Genomic DNA, 27,324 nt, shown 5'->3' with positions numbered 1-27,324 from the left:
AGTTGTAGAGGAACTAAGAGAAAAAGAAAGTGAATGTAGGTTTGACCAAGTGATAATGAGACACAACCTATTACAATGACAACAGGAAGAGAGAGTTAATGACAGTGAAAAGAGACAGCAGCACTGGAAAGGAATGAATGAGATATTAGCAGTTAGAGAGAGCAAGACGTAGACAATGACAGTGAGAGGAGACAGTAGTAGAAGGAAACTGTGGCTGTGAGACAGGAGACAGTGACAGTTACGAAGACACAAAGACATAATGACAATGAGTTGAGCTGAATGAGGCGTACTGGCTGCGTATGAGCGACTTACATCGCTGGACTAGAGGTGCGAGCGAGTCACTAGGGGAGCTCATGAGAGAGAGAGGTGATCTGTGTGTTAAAAAGACTGCGAATATGTTCAAATACCAAAGTTTTGGGGACATTTTAACGACGCTGAGGAAGGTAGGACATTTTTATTTTATTTTTTTATTTTATTTTATTTTATTTTATTTTTGTTTTATTTTATTTTATTTTATTTTTAATTTTTTTTTTTTTTGCTCCGAAGGAAACATTTTTTCACTGCTATAATAAAAGTAAGAAAGTACGAATTTAGTCATTCAGTTGCCAATCTCATTTCGGTAATCTTTTATAGTCTACTTTTCAACGTCTTCTTAGCGTAGTGTACTGCAAGTCGACTAAAACAGGCTCCCTACCTGCTCTGTAATTGCTCCCATTTAAGTTTTTAGGAACAGAATTAATTAAAACAGTTGTTGTTGTTGTTGTTGTGGTCTTCAGTCCTGAGACTGGTTTGATGCAGCTCTCCATGCTACTCTATCCTGTGCAAGCTTCTTCATCTCCCAGTACCTACTGCAACCTACATCCTTCTGAATCTGCTTAGTGTATTCATCTCTTGGTCTCCCTCTACTATTTTTACCCTCCACGCTGCCATCCAATACTAAATTGGTGATCCCTTGATGCCTCAGAACATGTCCTACCAACCGATCCCTTCTTCTAGTCAAGTTGTGCCACAAACTTCTCTTCTCCCCAATCCTATTCAATACTTCCTCATTAGTTATGTGATCTACCCATCTAATCTTCAGCATTCTTCTGTAGCACCACATTTCGAAAGCTTCTATTCTCTTCTTGTCCAAACTATTTATCGTCCATGTTTCACGTCCATACATGGCTACACTCCATACAAATACTTTCAGAAATGACTTCCTGACACTTAAATCTATACTCGATGTTAACAAATTTCTCTTCATCAGAGCCGGCCGCGGTGACCTCGCGGTTAAGGCGCTCAGTCCGGAACCGCGCAACTGCTACGGTCGCAGGTTCGAATCTTGCCTCGGGCATGGATGTGTGTGATGTCCTTAGGTTAGTTAGGTTTAAGTAGTTCTAAGTTCTAGGGGACTGATGACCACAGATCTTAAGTCCCATAGTGCTCAGAGTCATTTGAACCATCTTCTTCAGAAACGCTTTCCTTGCCATTGCCAGTCTACATTTTATATCCTCTCTACTTCGACCATCATCAGTTATTTTGCTCCCCAAATAGCAAAACTCCTTTACAACTTTAAGTGTCTCATTTCCTAATCTAATTCCCTCAGCATCACCCGACTTAATTCGACTACATTCCATTATCCTCGTTTTGCTTTTGTTGATGTTCATCTTATATCCTCCTTTCAAGACACTGTCCATTCCGTTCAACTGCTCTTCCAAGTCCTTTGCTGTCTCTGACAGAATTACAATGTCATCGGCGAACCTCAAAGTTTTTATTTCTTCTCCATGAATTTTAATACCTACTCCGAATTTTTCTTTTGTTTCCTTTACTGCTTGCTCAATATACAGATTGAACAACATCGGGGAGAGGCTACAACCCTGTCTTACTCCCTTCCCAACCACTGCTTCCCTTTCATGTCCCTCGACTCTTATAACTGCCATCTGGTTTCTGTACAAATTGTAAATAGCCTTTCACTCCCTGTATTTTACCCCTGCCACCTTTAGAATTTGAAAGAGAGTATTCCAGTCAACATTGTCAAAAGCTTTCTCTAAGTCTACAAATGCTAGAAACGTAGGTTTGCCTTTCCTTAATCTTTCTTCTAAGATAAGTCGTAAGGTCAGTATTGCCTCACGTGGTCCAGTGTTTCTACGGAATCCAAACTGATCTTCCAAGATGTTGGCTTCTACTAGTTTTTCCATTCGTCTGTAAAGAATTCGTGTTAGTACACTCCTGGAAATGGAAAAAAGAACACATTGACACTGGTGTGTCAGACCCACCATACTTGCTCCGGACACTGCGAGAGGGCTGTACAAGCAATGATCACACGCACAGCACAGCGGACACACCAGGAACCGCGGTGTTGGCCGTCGAATGGCGCTAGCTGCGCAGCATTTGTGCACCGCCGCCGTCAGTGTCAGCCAGTTTGCCGTGGCATACGGAGCTCCATCGCAGTCTTTAACACTGGTAGCATGCCGCGACAGCGTGGACGTGAACCGTATGTGCAGTTGACGGACTTTGAGCGAGGGCGTATAGTGGGCATGCGGGAGGCCGGGTGGATGTACCGCCGAATTGCTCAACACGTGGGGCGTGAGGTCTCCACAGTACATCGATGTTGTCGCCAGTGGTCGGCGGAAGGTGCACGTGCCCGTCGACCTGGGACCGGACCGCAGCGACGCACGGATGCACGCCAAGACCGTAGGATCCTACGCAGTGCCGTAGGGGACCGCACCGCCACTTCCCAGCAAATTAGGGACACTGTTGCTCCTGGGGTATCGGCGGGGACCATTCGCAACCGTCTCCATGAAGCTGGGCTACGGTCCCGCACACCGTTAGGCCGTCTTCCGCTCACGCCCCAACATCGTGCAGCCCGCCTCCAGTGGTGTCGCGACAGGTGTGAATGGAGGGACGAATGGAGACGTGTCGTCTTCAGCGATGAGAGTCGCTTCTGCCTTGGTGCCAATGATGGTCGTATGCGTGTTTGGCGCCGTGCAGGTGAGCGCCACAATCAGGACTGCATACGACCGAGGCACACAGGGCCAACACCCGGAGTCATGGTGTGGGGAGCGATCTCCTACACTGGCCGTACACCACTGGTGATCGTCGAGGGGACACTGAATAGTGCACGGTACATCCAAACCGTCATCGAACCCATCGTTCTACCATTCCTAGACCGGCAAGGGAACTTGCTGTTCCAACACGACAATGCACGTCCGCATGTATCCCGTGCCACCCAACGTGCTCTAGAAGGTGTAAGTCAACTACCCTGGCCAGCAAGATCTCCGGATCTGTCCCCCATTGAGCATGTTTGGGACTGGATGAATCGTCGTCCCACGCGGTCTGCACGTCCAGCACGAACGCTGGTCCAACTGAGGCGCCAGGTGGAAATGGCATGGCAAGCCGTTCCACAGGACTACATCCAGCATCTCTACGATCGTCTCCATGGGAGAATAGCAGCCTGCATTGCTGCGAAAGGTGGATATACACTGTACTAGTGCCGACATTGTGCATGCTCTGTTGCCTGTGTCTATGTGCCTGTGGTTCTGTCAGTGTGATCATGTGATGTATCTGACCCCAGGAATGTGTCAATAAAGTTTCCCCTTCCTGGGACAATGAATTCACGGTGTTCTTATTTCAATTTCCAGGAGTGTATTTTGCAGCTGTGACTTATTAAATTGATAGTTCGGTAATTTTCACATCTGTCAACACCTGCTTTCTTTGGGATTGGAATTATTATATTCTTCTTGAAGTCTGAGGGTATTTCACCTGTTTCATACATCTTGCTCACCAGATGGTAGAGTTTTGTCAGGACTGGCTCTCCCAAGGTTATCAGTAGTTCTAGTGGAATGTTGTCTACTCTGGGGGCCTTGTTTCGACTCAGGTCTTTTAGTGCTCTGTCAAACTCTTCACGCAGTATCGTATCTCCCATTTCATCTTCATCTACATCCTCTTCCATTTCCATAATATTGTCCTCAAGTACATCGCCCTTGTATAGACCTTCTATATACTCCTTCCACCTTTCTGCTTTCCCTTCTTTGCTTAGAACTGGGTTTCTATCTGAGCTCTTGATATTCATACAAGTCGTTCTCTTATCTCCAACGGTCTCTTTAATTTTCCTGTAGGCAGTATCTATCTCACCCCTAGTGAGATAAGCCTCTACATCCTTACATTTGTCCTCTAGCCATCCCAGCTTAGCCAGTAGAGTTCAGGAAGTTAACAGCGGCATTGAGGAATATTTCCGTAAATTAAATTTCCAAGCATTTTGTGCAAGGTTATTAATATTTAGGAGACGTCATAAAATACTGAAATAGTGCTATAAACCATCGCTACAAAGCTATAAGCATTTAAAAACGCCCTCCCTGAACATGTTTGACTTGATTTGGTTTGAGTAATCTCTATTCAGTTTAACAACCAACTATATTTATGCACAATGATAACATGTGTCTAACTATTGTAGTCTCAAGTGTCACGAACTTAACTAACTAGTAGTTTTAGAAAACCAGGCGTCTCGATGTTTGCGCGCGCTCCCATCAACTGCTGCGTACGGCATCCTTCATCAGCTCCTCGAGAGGGTCAGCATCCCGCTGAGGTGCCTTTCCTAGTCCGTGTCTTGTTCCGCTCGCCCTAACAACGTTTACATGCCACACAAATTCCGGGAGACGGAAAGTGAGTTTCGGAACCATTTTTCGTTGCCGTTTTTATATCCTAAAGCCTGAAGCTCTTTTGCTAGACCGGTCAAATAATGCCTCTGAAAATCAGCTGTTCCACGTTCTTGTTTAGACAGCACAAAGGGTGTCACTCTTCAGTTAAATATTAGTAGTGGACAACTTCATGCTAGAACTAATTTTTCTATTTCTCCTTCACTACACAGTAATCACTCCGTGCAAATTGGACGAAATTTTTCAAAAACAAGACGTAATCGGACAGCCCGAGAACTTTTCAAAAACGATTGGGCGTTTACATGGGAGCGAAAATCGATTGTGGACATGGAAACCTGACAGCTGGACTCTTGTTTCCTGTAACGGCTTACGAAATCCGATTTTGGGTAAACATAGTGAATGTCATTCGTCTGCCTTCAGACAGCGTCAGTTCAAATGGTTCAAATGGCTCTGAGCACTGTGGGACTTAACTTCTGAGGTCATCAGTCCCCTAGAACTTAGAACTACTTAAACCTAACTAACCTAAGGACATCACACACATCCATGCCCGAGGCAGGATTCGAACCGGCGACCGTAGCGGTCACGCGGTTCCAAACTGAAGCGCTTAGAACCGCACGGCCACACCGGCCGGCCAGCGTCAGTTCCACCTCTCTGCTACCAAGAAACTTTCTGGTCAGTCGCTCTTCACACTGCTGTCTTGCTTTTGTAAATTAAACCTCTTCGTGGCTCATATTCGTAAAAACTGCTATGTTACTTCTTTATCAAAATAAATCGTTACAGTTTTATCTGTTTACGACTACAATAGTTTAAATCTCTGTACAGGGTGTTACAAAAAGGTACTGCCAAACTTTCGGGAAACATTCCTCACACACAAATAAAGAAAATATGTTATGTAGACATGTGTCCGGAAACGCTTAATTTCCATGTTAGAGCTCATTTTAGTTTCATCAGTATGTACTGTACTTCCTCGATTCACCGCCAGTTGGCCCAATTGAAGGAAGGTAATGTTGACTTCGGTGCTTGTGTTGACATGCGACTCATTGCTCTACAGTACTTGCATCAAGCACATCAGTACGTAGCATCAACAGGTTAGTGTTCATCACTAACGTGGTTTTGCAGTCAGTGCAATGTTTACAAATGCGGAGTTGGCAGATGCCCATTTGATGTATGGGTTAGCACGGGCAATAGCCGTGGCACGGTACGTTTGTATCGAGACAGATTTCCAGAACGAAGGTGTCCCGACAGGAAGACGTTCGAAGCAATTGATCGGCGTCTAAGGGAGCACGGAACATTCCAGCCTATGACTCGCGACTGGGGAAGACCTAGATCGACGAGGACACCTGCAACGGACGACGCACTTCTTCGTGCAGTTGACGATAACACTAATGTCAGCGTCAGAGAAGTTGCTGCTGTACAAGGTAACGTTGACCACGTCACTGTATGGAGAGTGCTACGGGAGAAAAAGTTGTTCCGTACCATGTACAGCGTGTGCAGGCACTATCAGCAGCTGATATGGCCTCCACGGGTACACTTCTGCGAATAGTTCATCCAACAATGTGTCAATCCTCATTTCATTTCAGTGTTGCTGTGTGTTTCCATTCCATGATTAATGTGATTTGAAGAGAAGTAATAAAATGAGCTCTAACATGGAAAGTAAGCGTTTCCGGACCCGTGTCCACATAACATTTTCTTTCTTTGTGTGTGAGGAATGTTTCCTGAAAGTTTGGCCGTACCTTTTTGTAACACGCTGTAAATAAAAATGCAAATGTTCGTTTGTTCAAAATCATATGTTTCCGAAAGTTCTTGGCCGACTAATTTGAAATTTTGATACAACATTGCATCCTAATACAGGCCTGTTTTTAGGTAACGTAAGACATAACACCACTTTTATTTCGTAAACGGTTACACATATCGTAACGCCGTTTTCGGCGAATGTTAGAACGTCGAGGGGGACGTATGGTTTTGTTTGGTTAATACTTTTAGCGCTGGTATCAAGTAGGACAGGGCTTCCCAACGTGTGGTCCGCGGACCCCTTAGGGGTCCGCCGGCTCTTTCTAGGGGGTTCGCAGCCACCCTTCACCGAATCGTATAAAATAATGAGTACAATTATTGAATAAAAATGTGAAAATCAAATTCATCACTAATTTTTTGTGTGAAAAACGTGTACTTTTACTTCAGGTCGTATTCCCAAGCAGCCTTTGCGGTTCCTAAGTGAGAACGCATACACAGTTTAGTGCCGGAGAATGCGACTTCTCTGATCGACATTTCGCAGCAATACGGGGGTCGTTTGTGCAACGGCTCACGTCGGTAGATGCGCTGAAACCTTTTACGCATGCGCGGAGCGAGCTTTGTCGACCAATCACAGAGCTCGCTGGCACGTATGCGGTCCCAGGCATCATTAAATGTTAAACCTGCTTTGTCAGTGCACTACCTATTTCATAAGTCGATTTTTGACCTTCAGGTTGTTTTCATTCATCTCTTAACCAAAGACTATTGATACTTTGGGGGGGGGGGGCATTGGGAACATGGAACTAGCATTAAGAAGCTTTCAGTTCCCGTGGGTTTCCCTCTGAAATTGAAAGTTACTGTGCTGTTGACTGACTAGGGGTCCGCCATGGATTTTCGACTGAAGAAGGGGTCCACCAGCTGAAAAGGATGGGAAGCCCTGAAGTAGGATATTGAAGTAAGTACGTTTTTTTAAATGAAACCATATAGTTTTTATAACGTCATTTGATAGCTCTTAAGAAGGCAATTACAGCGTTGACTTCGAAACCCACCGTTAAAAAAATTCTAGAAATGTCATGGAATCTGAGAGTACATTGGCTGGAAACGGCTTTGTGGTGCAAACACTGCTAAGCAAGCGTCTTGTACCAGGTTGTTAGGTAGGCCTGCGCTACCAGAATAAAGTTTTATTTCCTCTTGAACCCACTTACTACTTAGATCCAGATTCACCTACGAATGTTGTATATGGAAATACAACATAGCCTGGAATCTACCCTATCACAAAGAGCTTAGAAAAACTATTTAACATTTGTGTATCTTTCCATATTTACGAGAGTTGAAATAGATAAATCAACTGTTTATTCTTTAAAAACAAACAGGTCTTATATGCTGCAAAAATCAAGTACTGCATTAAACATATAAACATTGCCGCGCGGGGTAGCCGTGCGGTCTTGGGCGTCTTGTCGCGGTTCGCGCGGCCCCCCCGTCAGAGATTCGAGTCCTCCCTCGGGCGTGTGTGTGTGTGTGTGTGTGTGTGTGTGTGTGTGTGTGTGTGTGTATCGTCCTAAGCGTAAGGTAAAGTTAGATTAAGTAGTGCGTAAGCCTAGGGACAGATGACCACAGCAGTTTGGTCCCATAGTCTTTACCACAAATTTCCAAATTTAAACATTAGAAAGAAGCTTTGACCTACCTTTTTTCGTACATGGCAGGTAAAATACGTGCTGTCGGACAACTGTCTGTACCTACAAAGCTCTCAATTACAGCATATGAAATAAAATCGTTGAACTAAACGTTTAATTGAAAATACTTTGGTGACTACCCGTACATCGCAAAATGAATATTCTTCGAAATGAAACGACGGTTCACTCTGAACGTAAGCGCGTAATGACAGTGTTACCAGCTACTTCCAATACACGCTGTCGACTTATTTGACATTGCAAAGGAATTTCGTATACACGTAAATGAAATAAACAATCTACTAACAATGATTTGATAACCACCCAAATCACGTAACAAATTTTGTCTTCCAAAAAAATAAGTTTATCCTCTATTTAAGCATTTGTTCAAACTGTTGACTATGGACTGAAAGGCACATTTCCAATCGCCGTTCGAAAGAACTATGAACGGATGTGGTTACAGTGGATGATATGGTAATTCGACGACACATATCGTCTTGCGCAGTTGGGGCTTCGTCATAGACTGTATCTTTGAGTGCTCCCCAAAGAAAGAAATCGAGAGGAACCTAAGTGGGGGAGCTCGCAGACCATTTTCCAACAGAATTTCGTCCTATCCAACGTTCAGGAAAGTTCTCATTCAGTATTTCCATTTCAACACGGACGAGTGAGCTGGACAATCGTCGAATATTCAGTCTTAGATCTTCTAGAAAAATGTCCACAATGTTCATCAGAAAGTGTGCTTATGAATGTCCATTTAGAATGCCTGAGATGAAGTTAAAGTCCCACAATGTAATTTCCTATGATATCACACCACACGTTTACGCTCCTCGGCCAGTAGTGCATGTTATGAAAATTTACATCAGCGTGGTTAGTAAACGTTGCTTCGTCGGTAAAGGACACACGCAGGAAAAACGTAGGGCCGTCTCTGAGTTGCTGAAGGTCAAACCGACAAAATTCTGTACGACTTTCGAAATCACGGTCATCGAGTGCCCGATGTAGTGACAGATGATATAGACGGAAATTCTGTCGATGCCGGATGCGAATGACACTCGTCTGGCTGATTTCACATTCCTCGGCAATATGTCTCGTACCAATGTGCGGATCCCTTAGCGTCGTAGCCAGAATAGCTTCTACGAGTTGCAGTCTTCTTTCTTGTCCTCTTTTTGACGTTCATGCTGCCTGTCCGCACTAGCGTCTTAATAATTCGTGCAATTGCCCGGTGCGTTGGACACTGGACATCCGGATAGATAGCCTTACAACGCTGTAGCACAAGAGCTCTGCTTGGCAGTGTTTGCACCGCTAATGCCGACTGCAGCCACCGTGCTCTCAAATTCTGAAACATTTTTCTCGAGGTTTTTTTTTAATTTTTATAACAGGTTTCAACGTCAATATTCGCAAACCCTGTATCACTGCAATTGTCTTCTCAGGAACCATCGAAGGAAGTTATAAATAGCATAAGTAAAAAAGTACTTACTTCAATATCTCAGTTGATACCAGCTCTATAAACATTAACGACACAAAAAATACGTGCCCCTCGACGCCCTAACATCTGCCAAAAACCGCGTCACGGTATGTATTTATAAAAGTAGTGCTACGTCTTCCGTGACTCACCCTCTATACCAGATTTGAAAGACAGAGTTCTGCCTGTCGACTGTTCCCATTCGCTTGGCTGTACGCCATAAACATCATTTCGGCTTGTATCCGACACAAATATAGGGCTATTCTGCTGCTTATAGTACGCTGCATCAATCACACAGCCTGCAACACACAAGGAACACGTGGTCAGAGGAACCTTCATACGTCAGCACCATCTACCGTGACAACATGCTATTACGGTCACATGTTCATACAAGCTTTTTTCCTGCATTTCTAGGCAGGAATCCGTCCCTGCAGTTTGTCAGTTTCATTAATGTTCATCCTGTTTATATAACTTTATGAGATTTTTTGTTACATTTCTCTATTATTAAATTTACAAAACAATTATATATTACATATATCGAAAAAAGGTGCGTATTTAAATGCAATGCTGAGTCGAAATTTGAAAGCATTCGGTAAAAAACTTTCGGAGATTTGCTATAAGGAACATTTACCGTTTATGTATAAGTAAGACGTTCGTTTCTTCAGAATCTCAAATCTCCGAAAGTTCTTCACGGATAGCTTTGATATTTTGATACAACAATGGATTCGAATACTCAAGTATTTTTATACATCTACTGGGCCAACAACTGGTACATACATAATAAAAGGGGAAAAGTTATAAAAATTTAGATGTTGGGTTGTTCAAACTCGTTAACCTCCGAAAGTTCTTGACAGACAGCTTCGAAATTTTGACACGACGTTGAATTTTGATGTGGGCGTGTTTTTAGGTATAAAGGAAAACATGATTACCCAGAATCTCAAGATGTATCGTTCTGATTTACCTCAAATTTTTATACGTTACTGTAATAAACGTTTAGACGCATTATTTATACAGTAATGAAATGTTGTTAAGAAACAGAAAGTTGCATTTATGGTTTATTGATTTTTGATTAGAAGATTAGAATACTACCACAGATTCTGGATTTGCTACAACAATAAATAAGGCTCAAGGTCAGAGAGAGGGAGGAAGAGGAGTAATGGACAGAGGGGTGGGAGGAAATGAACATAGAAAATGGGAAGCAGGAAATGGACTAAGGGAGGGTGCAAGAGGAGATGGAGAGAGGGGGGGAAGAAAAGATGGGCAGACAAAGGGGGAGAAGGTGATGGACAGAGAGGAGGAGAGAGGGGGAGGAGGAAAATAGGGTGATGGAGAGAGAGGGGAGGGAGGAGAAAATAGGCTGAAAGAGGGGGAGGAGGTGATGGACAGAGACAGGGGAAAGGAGGAGATGGACAAAGGAAGGGAGAGGGGGAAATGGACAGAACAAGGGAGAGGAGGAGGAGATTAGAAACGTGCGGTTTTCCATTAAATTAGACTGAGCCACCGTGAAGTGTGGCCGGTACAGCTAGTATTTAACACGAGAAAGGCAAGCTCGCAGTTTTACCTTCTAGCGTTTCCACCACTAGCATTCTTCTTGTTGGTTTGAGCATAGCTCGTACCACTGTTTCTGCGTTAAGTTTTGAAAAAATCACGAACATTTTCATTATTGTATCCCTTCGCAATGAAGTGTAAAGTAACAAAAATTTTGAAAGAATTTAGTGTCCCTCCACAACAGAACTATTACAGGGTGGCACTTTTGAAAGGGGCACGGCCGATTCTTTTCCCTCATCATAGCTGAAGTCAAGTTTCTGCTCTGCCTCAAATGACTTCATAGTCGACGGGACTTTAAATACTAATTATTCTTTCCTTTCTTTCGGTCCTCTCAACAAGGGAATATCCTTGGCATCAAAGCTGGATTATCTGTGTGTCACTCGATCTCATAAGTTGATAGAATCTGCAATTAGAACTGTGTGAATATTCCACGTTGCAGGATGCATCTTCAATGTGTATTCATTTATGATTAACAGTATATTGTAACTTGTTACGTACTTTAGTTTACGAATCAGTTACTAACAATATTACTTGCACAGCATCAGTCTAGATCCAGACGAAGAGGGCACGGATGATGGCCTGTTTGAAGGACTGAAAAAGTTTCTGGAGGAGGACTTGAGTATTGAAGAGCAAAATCATTTTCTTGGAACAACGGCGCCGGCAATGGTACAACGAGCTCTTCAACTGAAACAGCTCAAGCCTCCCAGCGGACTACACTTCAGTCTCCAACAGCAAGGTAACAGACTACCTAATTCCTCTTAAGCACAAGTATCTCCTGAATTCTCTTAAACGAATTTTTTTCCACCTCTACATTTCTGAAATGACTGGAGCTCATACCTTAAGCTTTAATTCAACATTTCACAAAAATCAGGTTAATTTCTACACAGTATATTAAAGCTCCCATCAACTGCCACAGTTAAACTTTGAGGAGATCCGCAACACTTTCGATGTTGACAGAAACTGAAATTTCAGAGTTGTATAAACAAGTGCAAAAAACAACCTGAACACGTAGTTAACACTTGGAACCCGACGTGTGTGATTCTGTGGCATCCTCAAGGAGAATAAGGAATGAAAAGCTGTTTCTTTTAGAACTTACGACAGATAACGAATGGAATAAAAGTATTAGTATTCTGAGTGATTTATTTCACGCCAATAGATTCCCCAACTCACCGGTTTGCTCTCCCATTTACAACGGTTATAGTAATTTCAAGAGCCATTATCGTTAACCTCGTGCGGTGTTCGGAAAACCGGAATCGTGTAACTTCTCTGAGGTAGTGCTACGTGACTGTTCTCCGGTGGTATGTGGCTATTGTCAGAAGGATAATGCTGAGCTTCTTTCTTCTTCTTCTTCGGCTTACCCACTTCAGCATTCATTGCAATATTTGCATATTGCATGCCCTCGTTCATCCATTCTTTTTCACCGTGTCGTCTTGTACCCATAATGTCATTTCAGTTCATCAAGAGAAAAACATGATGTGTGTTGTCTGCTTGAGTAACATGTACATGAATTGTATATTTTCATATTTAAGTCATTTTGGACACATGTCTGAAGAGGGAAAGACCACCAACCAGGTATTTGGCTGTTTTGAGTATAAAATAAGCACTTTCTGCTACACCCTGGGATCGTTGTTGTAGCTCTGGGAATATAAACAAATAACTGACGACACTCAAAGAATTCAGTACTTTTTTAAGCAAAACTTCGAAGTCACTTTAAGAATTATAAATTTTAAAGTGGAAGAGTAACATGTGTTAACAACCAAAACCTCTTTCCTGTGCAGGGTCAAAAGTGTTCAGTCTCATAATTTGAAATGTGGACCCTTTGTCGTCATTTACACTCAGGTGACAAAAATCATAGGATACCTACTAAATCGTGTCGGAACTCCTTTTGGCTTGCGTAGTGCAGCACCCCAACATTGACTCAACAACTCGTTGGAAGTCTCTTGCAAAAATATTGACGCATGCTGCCTCTACAGCCGTCCCTAATTGCGAAGATATTAACGGTGCAGGATTTTGTGAACGAACTGACCTCTCGATTATGTCCCATAAATGTTCCGTGTGACTCATATCGGGTGATCCGGGTGGGAAATCAACCGCTCGAATTGTCCAGAATGTCTTCCAAAGCAATCGCGAACAGTTGTGGCCTGGTGACATATCGTGCATTGTCTTCCATAAAAATTCCATCGTTGTTTGGGAGCATGGAGTCCATGAGTGGTTGCAGGTGGTCTTTGTTCAGCTGGACCGGAGAACCCAGTCCATTCCACGTAAACAGGTGCTTGTTGACAACTTGGGTCTATTAATTTGTGGGGTCCGCGTCACACTCGGACCCTACCATCAGCTCTTACCAACTCAAATCGGGACTCGTCTGACCAGGCCACGCTTTTGCCGTCGTCTATTATCCAACCGATACTGTCACGAGTCCAGGAGAGGCGCTGCTGACGATGTTGTGTTATTAGTAAAGGCAGACACGTCGCTCGTCTGCTGCCATAGCCCATTAACGCCACATTTCACCACACTGTCACTGCATTGCCCGCGATGAGAGGTAATGCCTGAAATATGGTACTGTCGGCGCACTCTTGGATCTCAGAATGTTGAATTCCCGAATGATTTCCGAAATGGAATCTGCCATTACCGTTGCTCGTTCAGAGTCTATTACTTCCCGTCGTGCGGCCATAACCACGACGGAAATCTTTTCACATGAATCACTTGAGCGCAAGTGACAGCTCCGCCAACGCTCTGCCCATTTATACGTGTGTAAGCGGGAGTAACGCGTACATATATGTGCATCGCTGTCCCATGACGTTTGCCACTTCAGTGTATTGTACGCAATAATGAAGCATAGAATAACAATCAGAAACAGAAGCAACTCAGTTTTCACCAGCGAAAATCGAGCTCTTCTCCCCAAGACTGATTGTCGGTCAAAGTAATATACCATTAAGGCCACAGCCCCCTTCAACAAACAGTCTAGCAATGATCAGACTAAGCTGTAAGTCATCGTAAACAACCTACTGGGACAAAATACTGGTCACCCACTGTAGACGGTACAGGACTGGTACGAGGCAGTCATATGACCAGGGAGAGTTTGTTATTAATTGGCAACCTGCATAAATTATTGTGTTGTGAGCCTCCTATAGACTAGGGAGTGGTAAGTTGGCTGACCCTCCCCCCCCCCCCACCCCCCTCCGCAAACGTACACACACACGCACACGATCACACGTACACACATACACACACACACACACACACACACACACACACACTACTGTAATATTTGTTAGAAGTCAGCAGTATTTGGAACACATCGTGCGACTGTTCTCTTTTTTCTGTGGGCAGATGAATAACTGATGAATAATAGTAATTGCCTTATATTTACTCTGAGGTGACAAAAGTCATGGGATAGCGATTTCCACGTATAGAGATGGCGGTAGATTCGCATGTAAAAGATATAAAAGGTCAGTGCATTGGCGGAGCTGCCATTTTTTACTCGGAAGATTTATGTTAAAGATGTGTACGACGTTATTGTGGTCACAAGACGGGAATTAACAGAGTTTGAACGCGAACGGTAGTTGGAGATAGACGATTGAGACATTCCATTTCGGAAATCGTTAGAAAATTCAATTTTCCGAGATCCACAGTGTGAAGTAAGCGCCAAGAATGTCAAATTTCAGGCATTACCTCTCATCATGGACAATGCAGCGGCTGATGGCCCTCACTTAACGACCGAGAGCAGAGGCGTTTGCATAGAGCAGTCAGCGCTAGCAGATGAGCAGTACTGCATGAAATAGTTGCAGAAATCGATGTGAGGCGTACGACGAATGTATCCGTTAGGACAGTACGGCGACATATGGAGTTAACTGGCTATGGCAGCAGATGACCGACGCGTGTGCCTTTGCTAAAAGCACGAATCCTCTCACCTAGGCTCGCGATAAATTCAGTTGGACCCTAGACGACTGGAGATGCGTGTCCAGGTCAGGTAGGTCTCGATATTAGTTCGTAAGAGCTGATGGTAGAGGTCGAGTGTAACTCAGGCCCCGTACAGCCATGGACCCAAATTGTCAACAAGGCACTGTGCAAGCTGCTGGTGGCTCCATAATGTTGTGAACCGTGTTTGCGTGGAATGAACTGTGTCCTCTGGGCCAACTGAACCGATCATTGATTGGAATTAGTTATGTTCGGCTACCTGGAGACTATTTGCAGCCGTTCATAGATTTCTTGTTCCCAAACAACGATGGAATTTTCATGGATGACAATGCGCCGTGTCACTGGGCCACAACTGTTAGTGACTGGTTTGAACAACATTCTGGACAATCTGAGCGAGTGATTTGGCCACCCAGATCGCCCGACATGAATCCCATTGAACATTTATAGTATATAATCAAGAGATCAATTCATATACAAAATCCTGCATCATCAACACTTTCGCAATCATGGACAGCCGTGCATAGAGGCAGCAAGGCTCAATATTTCTGCAGGATAATTCCAACGACCTGTTGAGTCCATGCCACGTCGTGCTGAATCACGATTTTTTTTTTTTTTTTTTTTTTTTTTTTTTTTTTTTTTTTCATCAGTCTTTCGGTTAGTTTGATGCGGCCCGCCACGGATTCCTCTCCTGTGACAACCTCTTCATCTCAGAGTAGCACTTGCAAACTACGTCCTCATTTATTTGGTAGATATATTCCAGTTTCTGTTTTCCTCTACAGCTCCCTCTAGGGCCATGAAAGTTGTTCCATGATGTCTTAACAGATATCCTACCATCCAGTCCCTTCTTCTTGTCAATGTTTTCTACACCTTCCTTTCTCTTGAGAACCTCCTAATTCCTCATATTATCAGTCAACCTGACTTTCAACATTCTTCTATAACACCACATCTCAAATGCTTCGATTCTCTTCTTTTCTGATTTCCCCACAGTCCATGCCTCACTACCACACAATGCTGCTCTCCAAAAATATCTCGGGAATTTCTTCCTCACATTAAGGCCTACGGTTGATACTAGTAGACTTCTCACAGCCAGGAATGCCCTTTTCGCCATTGCTAGTCTGCTTTTGATGTCCTCCTTTCTCCGACTGTCATTGGTTATTTTGGTGCCTGTTTTGCAGAATTTCTTAGCTACATCTGCTACGTGATCACCCATCCTGATGTTAAGTTTCTCGCTGTTCTCATTTCTCCTACTTCTCATTACTTTCGTCTTTCTTCGATTTACTCTCAGTCCACATTCTGTACTCATTAGTATTCTGTACTCATTAGGCCGGGGTGGCCGAGCGGTTCTAGGCGCTACAGTCTGGAACCGCGCAACCGCTACGGTCGCAGGTTCGAATCCTGCCTCGGGCATTGATGTGTGTGATGTCCTTCGGTTACTTAGGTTTAAGTAGTTCTAAGTTCTAGGGGACTGATGACCTCAGAAGTTAAGTCCCATAGTGCTCAGAACCTTTTTTTTTTTTTTTTAATCACTCATGAGATCCTGTAATTCTTCTTCACTTTCACTCAGGATAGCACTGTCAGCAGCGAATCTTGTCACTGGTAGCCTTTCACCTTGAATTTTAATTTCACTTTCAAACCTTTATTTCCATCATAGCTTCTTCGGTGTGTAGATTGAACAGTGGAGGACGAAAGACTACATCCCTATCTTACACACTTTTCAGTCAGAGACTGCGTTCTTCGTCTCCCAGCCTTATTGCTCCCTCTTGGTTCACATTGTATTTCCCTAAAGCGTACCCCTATTTTTCTCAGAGATTCGAACATCTTGCACCATTCTTCATTGTCGAACACTTTTTCCAGGTAGAAGTATCTTATGATGGTATCTTGATTTTACTTCAGTCTTGCTTGCATTATCAACTGCAAAGTCAGAATTGCCTCTCTGGTGCCTTTATCCGTGCTAAACGCAAATTGATCCTCATTTAGCACTTCCTCAAGTTTCTTTTTCATTCTTTTGTGTATTATTCTTGCCAGCAACTTGGATGCAAGAGCTGTTAAGGTGGTCGATAATTCTCGCATTTGTCACCTCTTGTAATCTTGGGAATTGAGTGGATGACGTTTATCTGAAAATCAGATTTTATATCACCAAACTCATACGTTCTACACAACAACGTCAACAGTCGTTTTTTCCCACTTCCTCGAATGATATTAGAAATTCTGATGGAATGTTATCGATCCCTACTGCCCTATTCGATATTAAGTCTTCCAACGGTCTCTTAAATTTTAATTCTAGTACTGAATCCCCTATCTCTTCTACATCGTCTCCTGTTTTATCTCCTATCACGTTATAAGGTAAGTCTTCCTCCTCATAGAGGCCTTCAATGTACTCTTTCCACCTATCCGCTCTCTCCTTTGCATTTAACAGTGGAATTGCCATTGCATCCTTAATGTTACCGCCCTTGGTTTTTAATTTCACCAAAGATTGTTTTGACTTTTCTGTATGCTGAGTCAGTCCCTCCGCCAATCATTTCTTTTTCAATTTCTTCAATAGTCCTGCAGCCATTTCGCCTTACGTTCCCTGTAGTTCCTATTTATTTCATTCCTAAGTGACTTGTATATCTATATTGTTGAATTTCCCTGAACATTTTTGTGTTTCCTTGTTTCATTGATCAACTATAGTATATCTTGTGTTACCAACGGTTTCTTTGCAGATACCTTCTTTGTAATTACGTTTTTCTTTCCAACTTCTGCTATTGCCCTCTTTAGAGATGTCCATTCCTCTTAAACTGAACTGCCTACTGAGCTATTCCTTATCACAATATCTATAGCCTCAGAGAACTTCAAGCGTATCTCCTCACTTCTTAGTATTTCCGTATCACACTTCTTTGTGCATTGATTCTTCCTGACTCGTCTTTTAAAAATCAAACTACTCTCCATCATTACTAAATTATGATCTGTGTCTCCTGGGTACTCCTTACAATCCAGTATCTCCGCCTGTCCGTGATGTAATCTAACTGGTATCTTCCCGTATCTCCCGGCCTGTACACCTAAACTATTGCTGTCGGTGTTGGTTTACTGTCGATTATGGTGAGAACAACCCTATCACTGAACTCCTCACAGTAACTCACTCTCTGCCCTATTCAACATATTCTCTCGTTATACCATTTTCTGCTGCTGTTGATATTACCCTATACTCATCTGACCAGAAATCATTTTCTTTCCATTTCACTTCACTGACCACCCACTATATCTTCACTTTTCAGGTTATCTAGCTTACCTGCCACGTGCAAACTTCTGACATTCCGTGGTCCGTCTCGTAGAACGTTATCCTTTCGTTGGATATTCAATCTTTTTCTCGTGGTCACCTTCCCCTTGGCAGTCCTCTCGCGGGGATCCAAATTGGTGGCTAGCCAGGAATCTCTTGCCAGTGGAGAGATCATCATGGTACTTTTTCAATTACGGACCACATGTCCTGTGGATACAAATTATATGTCTTCAGTGCAGTGGTTTCCATTGCCTTCTGCATCCTCGTGTCGTTGATCATTGCCGATTTTTCCTCCTTTTCATCCTAAAGACAGAAGAGTGCCCTGAACCTCTGTCCGCTCCTCCGCCCTCTTTGGTGAGGCCGTTGGCGGAACCAGGGTGACTTCACATCCCAGAAGTCTTTGACCGCCATTGTCGATGATTTTTACTTAGAATTTAAGCGGTAGCGGAGTTCGAATCCCGAAACGAGTACATTGTGAATAATAATCAAAGCCGCTTCCCCATTTTGTTGTTGATCCCGTTTTGTTCGTTATTGGTCGTTGCATTTGCTCGGGGCGGATGTCCCATGACTCACATTCAGGTTCACCATTGATCCAGACACTCAGTTTTATTTTATTTTTTGTTTATTTATTTTTTTGTTGCGAAGGGTAGCTAACACTGACCGAACACGCTGAGTTACCATGCCGGCTGCCCCTAGACTCCAGCTGCAGCACTACGCCGGGTAATAGGGGGTCAAACACGGTATTAGGAGGTATCCCGTGATTTTTGTCAGCTCAATGTAAATACATTGCAGCAACCGTCTTAAATTTGTACTACCTGATAACGGCCGAGGAATACTTAGCCAAAACCACTTGACGCGGCTGGGTAACTTGAGAGAATTTTAAAGGTACATATCGTCGCATACGTATATTTTTTTAAATTTTTGAAAGTACTGGAGACAAGTAGGAATCACACATCACATCAGGTATTCCATCATAATACATCTGTGGGTACTGAGTGATAGGGAAAGTGAAAATGTACACTAATTATGCCCTATTAGTGTAAAATTTCAGTTTTGATGCCGATACAAAGTTACACCGTCATTCTCGATAACTTTAAACCAGTCTTTAAAAACACAGAATTTTTCCTGTATCTATTGCTTTGTGTAACTTTAGACCTTCCAAAAGGAAATCAGGTTTAAAGGAAATAAAACAAAGTGTTAATTTAGTATAGCTAGTTTATTTTGAAATAACAAGATATTTGTATTGACTTGGCATTGCTCAGTTTAAATCATTGTCTTCAGAAGTTCTGTTCAACGCAATTAAAGAATAATCACGAGCCTAAGAGCTTGTAGGAAGATAGAAAGACAAAATACGAACTAAAGTTCAGAGGTGATGAACCCGTTACTTTTAGTACAAAATAATGCAAGTAGTTGAAACACCAGCCATTTGAAGCAAAAGTAGCAAGGGGTGCAGAGATACCGAGAATGGTAATATGTTACCAAGAGTGAATTATGCAGTTGATACACTATCCAAATGCTTTCGAAATACACAGGAAAAAAACCGCAACACCGAGAAGAAGTTGTGCAACATAACGGTAGTTGGTAGTCGTGTTTCTACATCTAAAAGATGTCTGTTCAAATTTCACACCAGTCGCATAAGAGTGGCGCTAGTAGCACCACTAAGAGAATGAAAACCACGTTTGCTTCGAATACACGTTATAACATTCGTGAGTGTTAGTTACCTTTGAGATTGGATGTGCTGAATTGAGGTTAGTCAAGAATTCCTTTAAGGCGACAAAGATGTCATTATCAACAGCTCACTGAGTTTTAAGGAGGTCATCTAATAGGGCTACGAGAATCTGGATGTTCTAACTGCGATACTGCAGAAACACTAGGCACGAATGTAGCCACCGTACATGATTGCTGGCAGCGTTTGTCACGAGGATGTACGGTCGCAAGAACACCAGGCTCCGGACAGCCACGTGATACTACCGAGAGAGAAGACCATCGTGTTCGGCGTACGGCTGTGGCACATCGTACTGCAGCTGTAGCTTGAGCAACAGTTGGCACCACAGGGACACAGCAAATTGTTACAAATCGGTTACTTCAAGGACAGCTCCGAGACAGACGACCTGCAATGTGCGTTCCACTGACCCAAAACCACCGCCATTAGCTACTTCCATGGCGTCAAGAGAGAGTTGGAGGGCAGGATGGAGATCTATTATGTTTTCTGTTGAAAGCTGGTTCTGCCTCGGTGCCAGTAATGGCTGTGTGTTGGTTAGAAGGATGTCAGTTGAGGACTTGCAACGAACCTGTTGGCGGCTAGACCTACACCTGGAGCTATGGTTCGGGGTTTGATTTCATATGACAGCAGGAGCCCACCCTGCCTGCAAATTTGTACGTCTGTCTGGTGATTCGATATGTTGTGCTGCTAGTCATGAACAGCATTCCAGGCGGTGTTTTCCAACAGCGTACTGTTGTAACCGAATGTGCTCTACAGACGGTCAACATGTTGCCTTGGCCTGGCCTGCAAGATCACCAGATCTGTCTCCAGTCGAGCACATATGGAACATAATCGAATGGCAAATCCAGCATCTTGCACAAGAAGCGTTAACCGTCTCCGTATTGACCGACCAAGTGCAACAGACATGGAACTCCATCCCACAAACTGACATACGGCACCTGTACGACACGATGCACGCACGTTTGCATGCTTGCACTCAATTTCCTGGTGGTTATACCTGTTATTAGTGGACCAGCATTTCATTTTGCAATGGCTTATCTCGCACTTACATAAACATGTGATCTTGCAATGTTAATCACTTAAATGTGGTACTTAAACAAATGTATTCCCAAAATTTCATAACTCTGTATTAATTATTATTTGCTGTTGCAATTTTTTTCCGCCAGCGTATTTTGAATGTCATGTTTATTTTGTTGGCTGGATTTTATTACAACAGGCCTAATTAATTTAATGTACCTTGCTACAAATAAGTACCGCAGTTTAATCTGCGTTCATTAGTGCTTGTTACTTCCATGTCAAAATTTATACAATAGCAGCTGATCGGTGCGAGTCGCGCATACCAGTGTGTTGTCAGTACAGGAAGACAAACAATAAAACATTCCCTCTCTCACATCCTCCAATCCTGAAATGGCCGCTTACTTACCCCCCCCCCCCCTCCCACCCCGTAGCCCTAAGTGGTTCACAACCCCACAACAGGCTACAGCAGTCCACTCACCCCACCGCCGTCCCACACCGAACCCAGGGTTATTGTGCGGTTCCCCGCCAGGGAACGTCTCATATCAGACGAGTGTACACCATATGTTTGCGTGATAGAGTAATTATGGTGTACGCGTACGTCTAGAAAGTGTTTGCGGAGCAATCGCCGACATAGTGTAACTGAGGCGGAATAAGGGGAACCAGCCCGCATTCGCAGAGGTAGACGGAAAACCACCTTAAAAACCATCCACAGGCTGGCCGGCACGCCGGACCTCGACACTAATCCGCCGGGCGGATTCGTACCCGTGACCGGCACGCCTTCCCGCCCGGAAAGAAGTGTGTTAGACAGCACGGCTAACCGGGGGACGAACTTTACTTAGTTCAAGACCGAATTCACAAACGTCAATTAAAATTAAGCGCATCATAAAATACCCCTACAGTCTCTCTAAGCATGTATGTTTGCTACTGAGCAGCAAAAATGCTCTATTTAAGAAGCTCTTAATGGTAGTTGACTTTTTCGATTCGGCTGTTAGTTGTTGGACGCATATTATTATAAAATAGGGTGATAACCAGGGTCCGAACGAATACTTGATAGGGTCGCTGTTTGATGACCACTGTTCTGCATCATCATAATCAGTATGTTTGTACGCTTATGTCTTTCAAGACGAACAGCCGTGTTCGCAGAGCAGCACAGATATGTTCCTACTGTGACAAACACTCAGCCTGCCGGCCGGTGTGACCGAGCGGTTCTAGGCGCTTCAGTCTGGAACCACGCGACCGCTACGGTCGCAGGTTCGAATCCTGCCCCGGGCATGGATGTGTGTGATGTCCTTAGGTTAGTTAGGTTTAAGTAATTCTAAGTCTAGGGGGCTGATGACCGCAGAAGTTAAGTCCCATAGTGCTCAGAGACATTTGAACCATTTTTGAACTCAGCCACCCCATCGCACCTCATCAAGGCCTGATCTTTAACCTATAGAAAATTTCCGAAACAATTGATACAGCAAACACGTTTCGGCGGTTTATTTACCTGGCCATGATTGGGAAACGTGGCTTCAGCACTAAACAAGATACACGTTACACCTAGAGTATCCTATCTTAACGCCGAGGTACACAAGTTACAACGATTCTCATAATCGTTTCCATGCAGCCTTTGTCGACCGAGAAAGCGTAGGGCACTTGCCTGATCAACTACTCCCTCGTGCGACTGCGCGGCAGCTAACATGCCAGTTCAACTGCAACGCAGCAAGAACATTAATTTCCCCCTCTTCTGTCGTCATTTGGTTCAAATGGCTCTGAGCGCTATGGGACTTAACATCCGAGGTCATCAGTCCCCTAGAACTTAGAACTACTTAAACCTAACTAACCTAAGGACATCACACACATCCATGCCCGAGGCAGGATTCGAACCTGCGACCGTAGCAGTCGCGCAGTTCCTGACTGAAGCGCCTAGAACCGCTCGTCCACAGCAGCCGGTGTCGTCATTTGTTTCCTTCTGTTACGTTGTCTAGGTATTGCACTACCACTTTCACGTAACCAAAAAATGTGTGTAATGAAATCTTATGGGACTTAACTGCTAAAGTCATCGGTCCCTAAGCTTACACACTACCTAACCTAAATTCACCTAAGGACAAACACACACATCCATGCCCGAGGGAGGACTGGAACCTCCGCCAGGACCACCGTCACAGTCCATGACTACAGCACCTGAGACCTCTCGGCTAATCCCGCGCGGCTTTCACGTATCTGGTTGAATAGGCTGAGAAATAATTGCCGAGATGGTTTACGTCTATTGGAATATGTTTCCGCATACACCGTACAAGAACGAACTGCATTCTTCCTACTCTCTCCATAACAGAGGAACATGTCGACTTTTTCAGCACTGTTAAATCCTACCGTCCGCTCACGACTTACTGCTGTTATCAACATTGGCGGCTAACTAACCTTTATAATGAAAAAGTATTTCCTTTGAAAATTTTTATTTTTAGAGTGATTAAAAATAAACGGTGTTTAGATTTTATAGGTTATTATTAAACCATGAACCTAATGAGTCAGTGAGACTGTTGGTACTACTTACTTGGCCGGCCGCGGTGGTCTAGCGGTTCTAGGCGCTCAGTCCGGAACCGCGGGACTGCTACGGTCGCAGGTTCGAATCCTGCCTCGGGCATGGATGTGTGTGCTGTCCTTAGATTAGTTAGGTTTAATTAGTTCTAAGTTCTAGGCGACTGATGACCTCAGAAGTTAAGTCGCATAGTGCTCAGAGCCATTTGAACTACTTACTTTTAACAGCCTTTTCATATAATGATGAAGAAATTCTCAGTGCATCTTGAGTGCTACCTACAACTCTATCTCAGGAAAGAAAGCTAATTATCCAGACAGAGGGTAGACAATTGTTACAAAACATGATTCTTCTGTAAAACTCCTCTCGCTAGCGACACTTTTCTCACCCACACCCAGCATCCCCCAAATTAATTTCAACTAAATTAATATATTTGCACTACACTTAGACCTATTGCTTGCAGATCACTTCATTGCAGGATTCTTACTTCGGCAGTGGCAGCATCTGGAAGACCTCAGGCTGCCACTAATGATAATAATAATAATAATAATAATAATAATATGAGGGTCACTCCAAAAGAAATGCACACTATTTTTTTAAAATCCATCTTTTATTCTACATGTTTGAAAGTTTTAAAGTGTGTAGATACATCCTTTAGGAACAATATTTTCATTTCTCCACATAATTTCCATCCCTCTCAACTGCCTTGCGCCATCTTGGAACCAGCGCCTGTATACCCGCACGGTAAAATTCTGGACCAACTTGTTGGAGCCATTGTTTAGCAGCGTGCACAAGGGAGTCATCATCTTCAAACCTTGTTCCACGAAAAGAGTCTTTCATTTTCCCAAAGAGATGATAGTCACATGGAGCCAGGTCAGGACTGTAAGGCGGGTGTTTCAGCATTGTCCATCCGAGTTTTGTGATCGCTTCCATGGTTTTTTGACTGACATGTGGCCATGCATTGTCGTGCAACAGCAAAACATCCTGCTTTTGCCGATGTGGTCGAACACGACACAGTCGAGCTTGAAGTTTCTTCAGTGTCATCACATATGCATCAGAATTTATGGTGGTTTCACTTGGCATGATGTCCACAAGCAAGAATCCTTCGGAATCGAAAAACACCATAGCCATAACTTTTCCAGCAGAAGGTGTGGTCTTGAATTTTTTTCCTTGGGTGAATTTGCATGATGCCACTCCATTGATTGCCTCTTCGTCTTTGGTGAAAAATGGTGGACCCATGTTTCATCGCCTGTCACAATTCTTCCAAGAAATTCATCACCACCATTCTCGTACTGTTCCAAAAGTTCGCTGCATGCTGTTTTTCTTGTTTCTTTGTGAGCCACTGTCAACATACTGGGAACCCAACTGGCACAAAGCTTTTTTAACGTCAACACGTTCAGTATTCTGCAAACACTTCCTTCCCCTATCCCAAACGCAGCGTGACAATTCGATCAGTGTGATGCGTCTGTCGGCAGTCAACAATTCGTTAACTCTCTGCACACTGTCTGGAGTGTGTGCAGTACGAGGCCTGCCGCTGCGAGGACAATGCTCAATATTGCTGTGCCCGCTTTCATTGCGTAACCCGCTTGCCCACCGACTAACTGTACTGCGATCGACAGCAGCATCTCTTTACACCTTTTTCAACCTCTTGTAGATGTTTCCCACTGTTTCGTCTTCACAGCACAGGAATTATTTGAGAGCACGTTGCTTCTGACGAACTTCAAGTGTAGCAGCCATCTTGAAGACATGCTGCGACGGCGCCACTCACGGGAACAGGTTGAACTAAGTTTGAAAACAAGCAGGAAGGATGTATCTACACACTGTAAAACTTTCACACATGCAGAACGAAAACTGTATTTTTACAAAAATAGTGTGCATTTCTTTTGGAGTGACCCTCATAATAATAATAATAATAATAATAATAGTAATAAAGATAATACTGTGTAGGCCTACAGCAGTATCCTGGGAATTACATAGTTATTGTTATGTTGTGCTCTCAGTTAGTTCGATTATCTGTTGTGAAGTAAATAACATAATTTCTAGCCCATTTTGAGAACTACCAACACTGAGGTGACAAAAGACATGGGGTAGCGATTGCACATATACAGATGGCAGTAGTATCGCGTACACAAGGTATAAAAGGGCAGTGCCTTGGCGGAGCTGTCATTTGTACTCAGGTGATTCAAGTGAAAAGATTTCCGAGGCGATTACGGCCGCACGACGTGATTTAACAGACTTTGAACGCGGAATGGTAGCTGGAGCTAGACGCACGGGACATTCCGTTTCGGAAATCGTTAGGGAATCCAGTATTCTGAGAGCCACAGTGTCAAGATTGTGCTGAGGATAACAAATTTCGGGCACTTACTTTCACCATAGACAATGCAGTGGCTGACGGCCGCCACTTAATGACAGAGAGCAGCGGCGTTTGCATAGAGCTGTCAGTGATAGCAGACAATCAACACTGCGTGAAATAACCGCAGAAACCAATGTGGAATGTACAACGAGCGTATCCTTTAGCGTACGGTGTTAATGGGCTTTGGCAGCAAACGACCGACGCTAGTGCCTTTCCTAACAGCACGACATCGCCTGCGCTGCCTCTCCTGAGCTCCTGAGCATATCGTTTGGACCCTAGACGAGTGAAAAACCGTGGTCTGGTCAGATTAGTCTCTATTTCAGTTGGTAAAAACTAATGGTAGGGTCCGAGTACGGCTTAGACCCCACGAAGCCATGGACCAAGTTGTCATCAATGCACTGTGCAAGCTGCTGGTGGTTCCAGAATGGTGTGGATTCTGCTTACATGGATTGAACTGGGTCCTCTGCTCCAATTGAACCGATATCGACTACAAATGGTTCTGTTCGTCCACTTGGAGACTATTTGCAGCCATTCATGGACTTCTTGTTCTCAAACAACGGATGAATTTTTATGGATGATGATACGGCATGTCACTAAGCCACATTTGTTCAGGAATGGTTCGAAGAACATTCCGGACAGTTCGAGCGAATGATTTGGCCACACATACTGCCCGACATGAACCCCGTGGAACATTTAGGGGGTATAATGGAGAGATCAGTTCGTGCAGAAATTCGTGCACCGGTAACAGTTTCGCAATAATGGACGGCTATAGAGGCAGCATGGCTCAATTTTCTGCACGTGACTTAGAACGACTTACTGAGTCCATGCCACGTCGAGTTTCTGCACTACACCTGGAAAAGGAGGTTCGAATGATATTAGGAGGTATCCCAAGACGTTTTTCACCTCGGTGTATAAATCGGAGATAGCACTTTCGGGAGACATTATGCATAACGTATATGTCTCAATTTTACTGTCATGGATGTATGGTGCAAAATACTAAGTATGTGTACAGTGGGTGAAATAAGTGGAGAAGTGGATTTTCGTCCATTCGTTTCCACCACATTGTGCCATGCATTAATGCTTGTATTAAAAAAAAATTATTGGTAACTTCCGTAATCTTACGAAATTAATAGTTATTATAACTGACTTTTAAAATAATTTAGTTTCGTGAAAAGCCGGCCGAAGTGGCCGTGCGGTTAAAGGCGCTGCAGTCTGGAACCGCAAGACCGCTACGGTCGCAGGTTCGAATCCTGCCTCGGGCATGGATGTTTGTGATGTCCTTAGGTTAGTTAGGTTTAACTAGTTCTAAGTTCTAGGGGACTAATGACCTCAGCAGTTGAGTCCCATAGTGCTCAGAGCCATTTGAACCATTTTTCGTGAAAAACACAATCGAACCAATTTTTTTACCCTCATAATACTTCATTTTACCCCTCAGGGGCTACTATCCCCAGGTATGGGCAAACTAGGTAATTGCTATTGGTCGCGCCTTCACAATGGCCT

General features: G+C 43.7%; 1 protein-coding gene across 3 annotated transcripts in view; it reads left to right on the top strand.

The window, feature by feature from the left end:
- Positions 1-27,324, top strand: part of LOC126457133 (uncharacterized) — a 475,859-nt gene that overhangs the window by 353,190 nt on the left and 95,345 nt on the right. For all 3 annotated transcript variants that reach the window (XM_050093199.1, XM_050093200.1, XM_050093198.1), the window contains one exon: positions 11,582-11,778. In XM_050093199.1, coding sequence (XP_049949156.1) covers positions 11,582-11,778 — 197 coding nt within the window. The remainder of the gene's footprint in view (positions 1-11,581; positions 11,779-27,324) is intronic.

The sequence above is a fragment of the Schistocerca serialis genome, chromosome 2 (assembly GCF_023864345.2).
Source record: "Schistocerca serialis cubense isolate TAMUIC-IGC-003099 chromosome 2, iqSchSeri2.2, whole genome shotgun sequence".
Classification (NCBI taxonomy): Eukaryota; Metazoa; Arthropoda; class Insecta; order Orthoptera; family Acrididae; genus Schistocerca; species Schistocerca serialis.
Note: the sequence above shows the minus strand (reverse complement) of the source record. Positions and strands in the feature narration are given on the sequence as shown.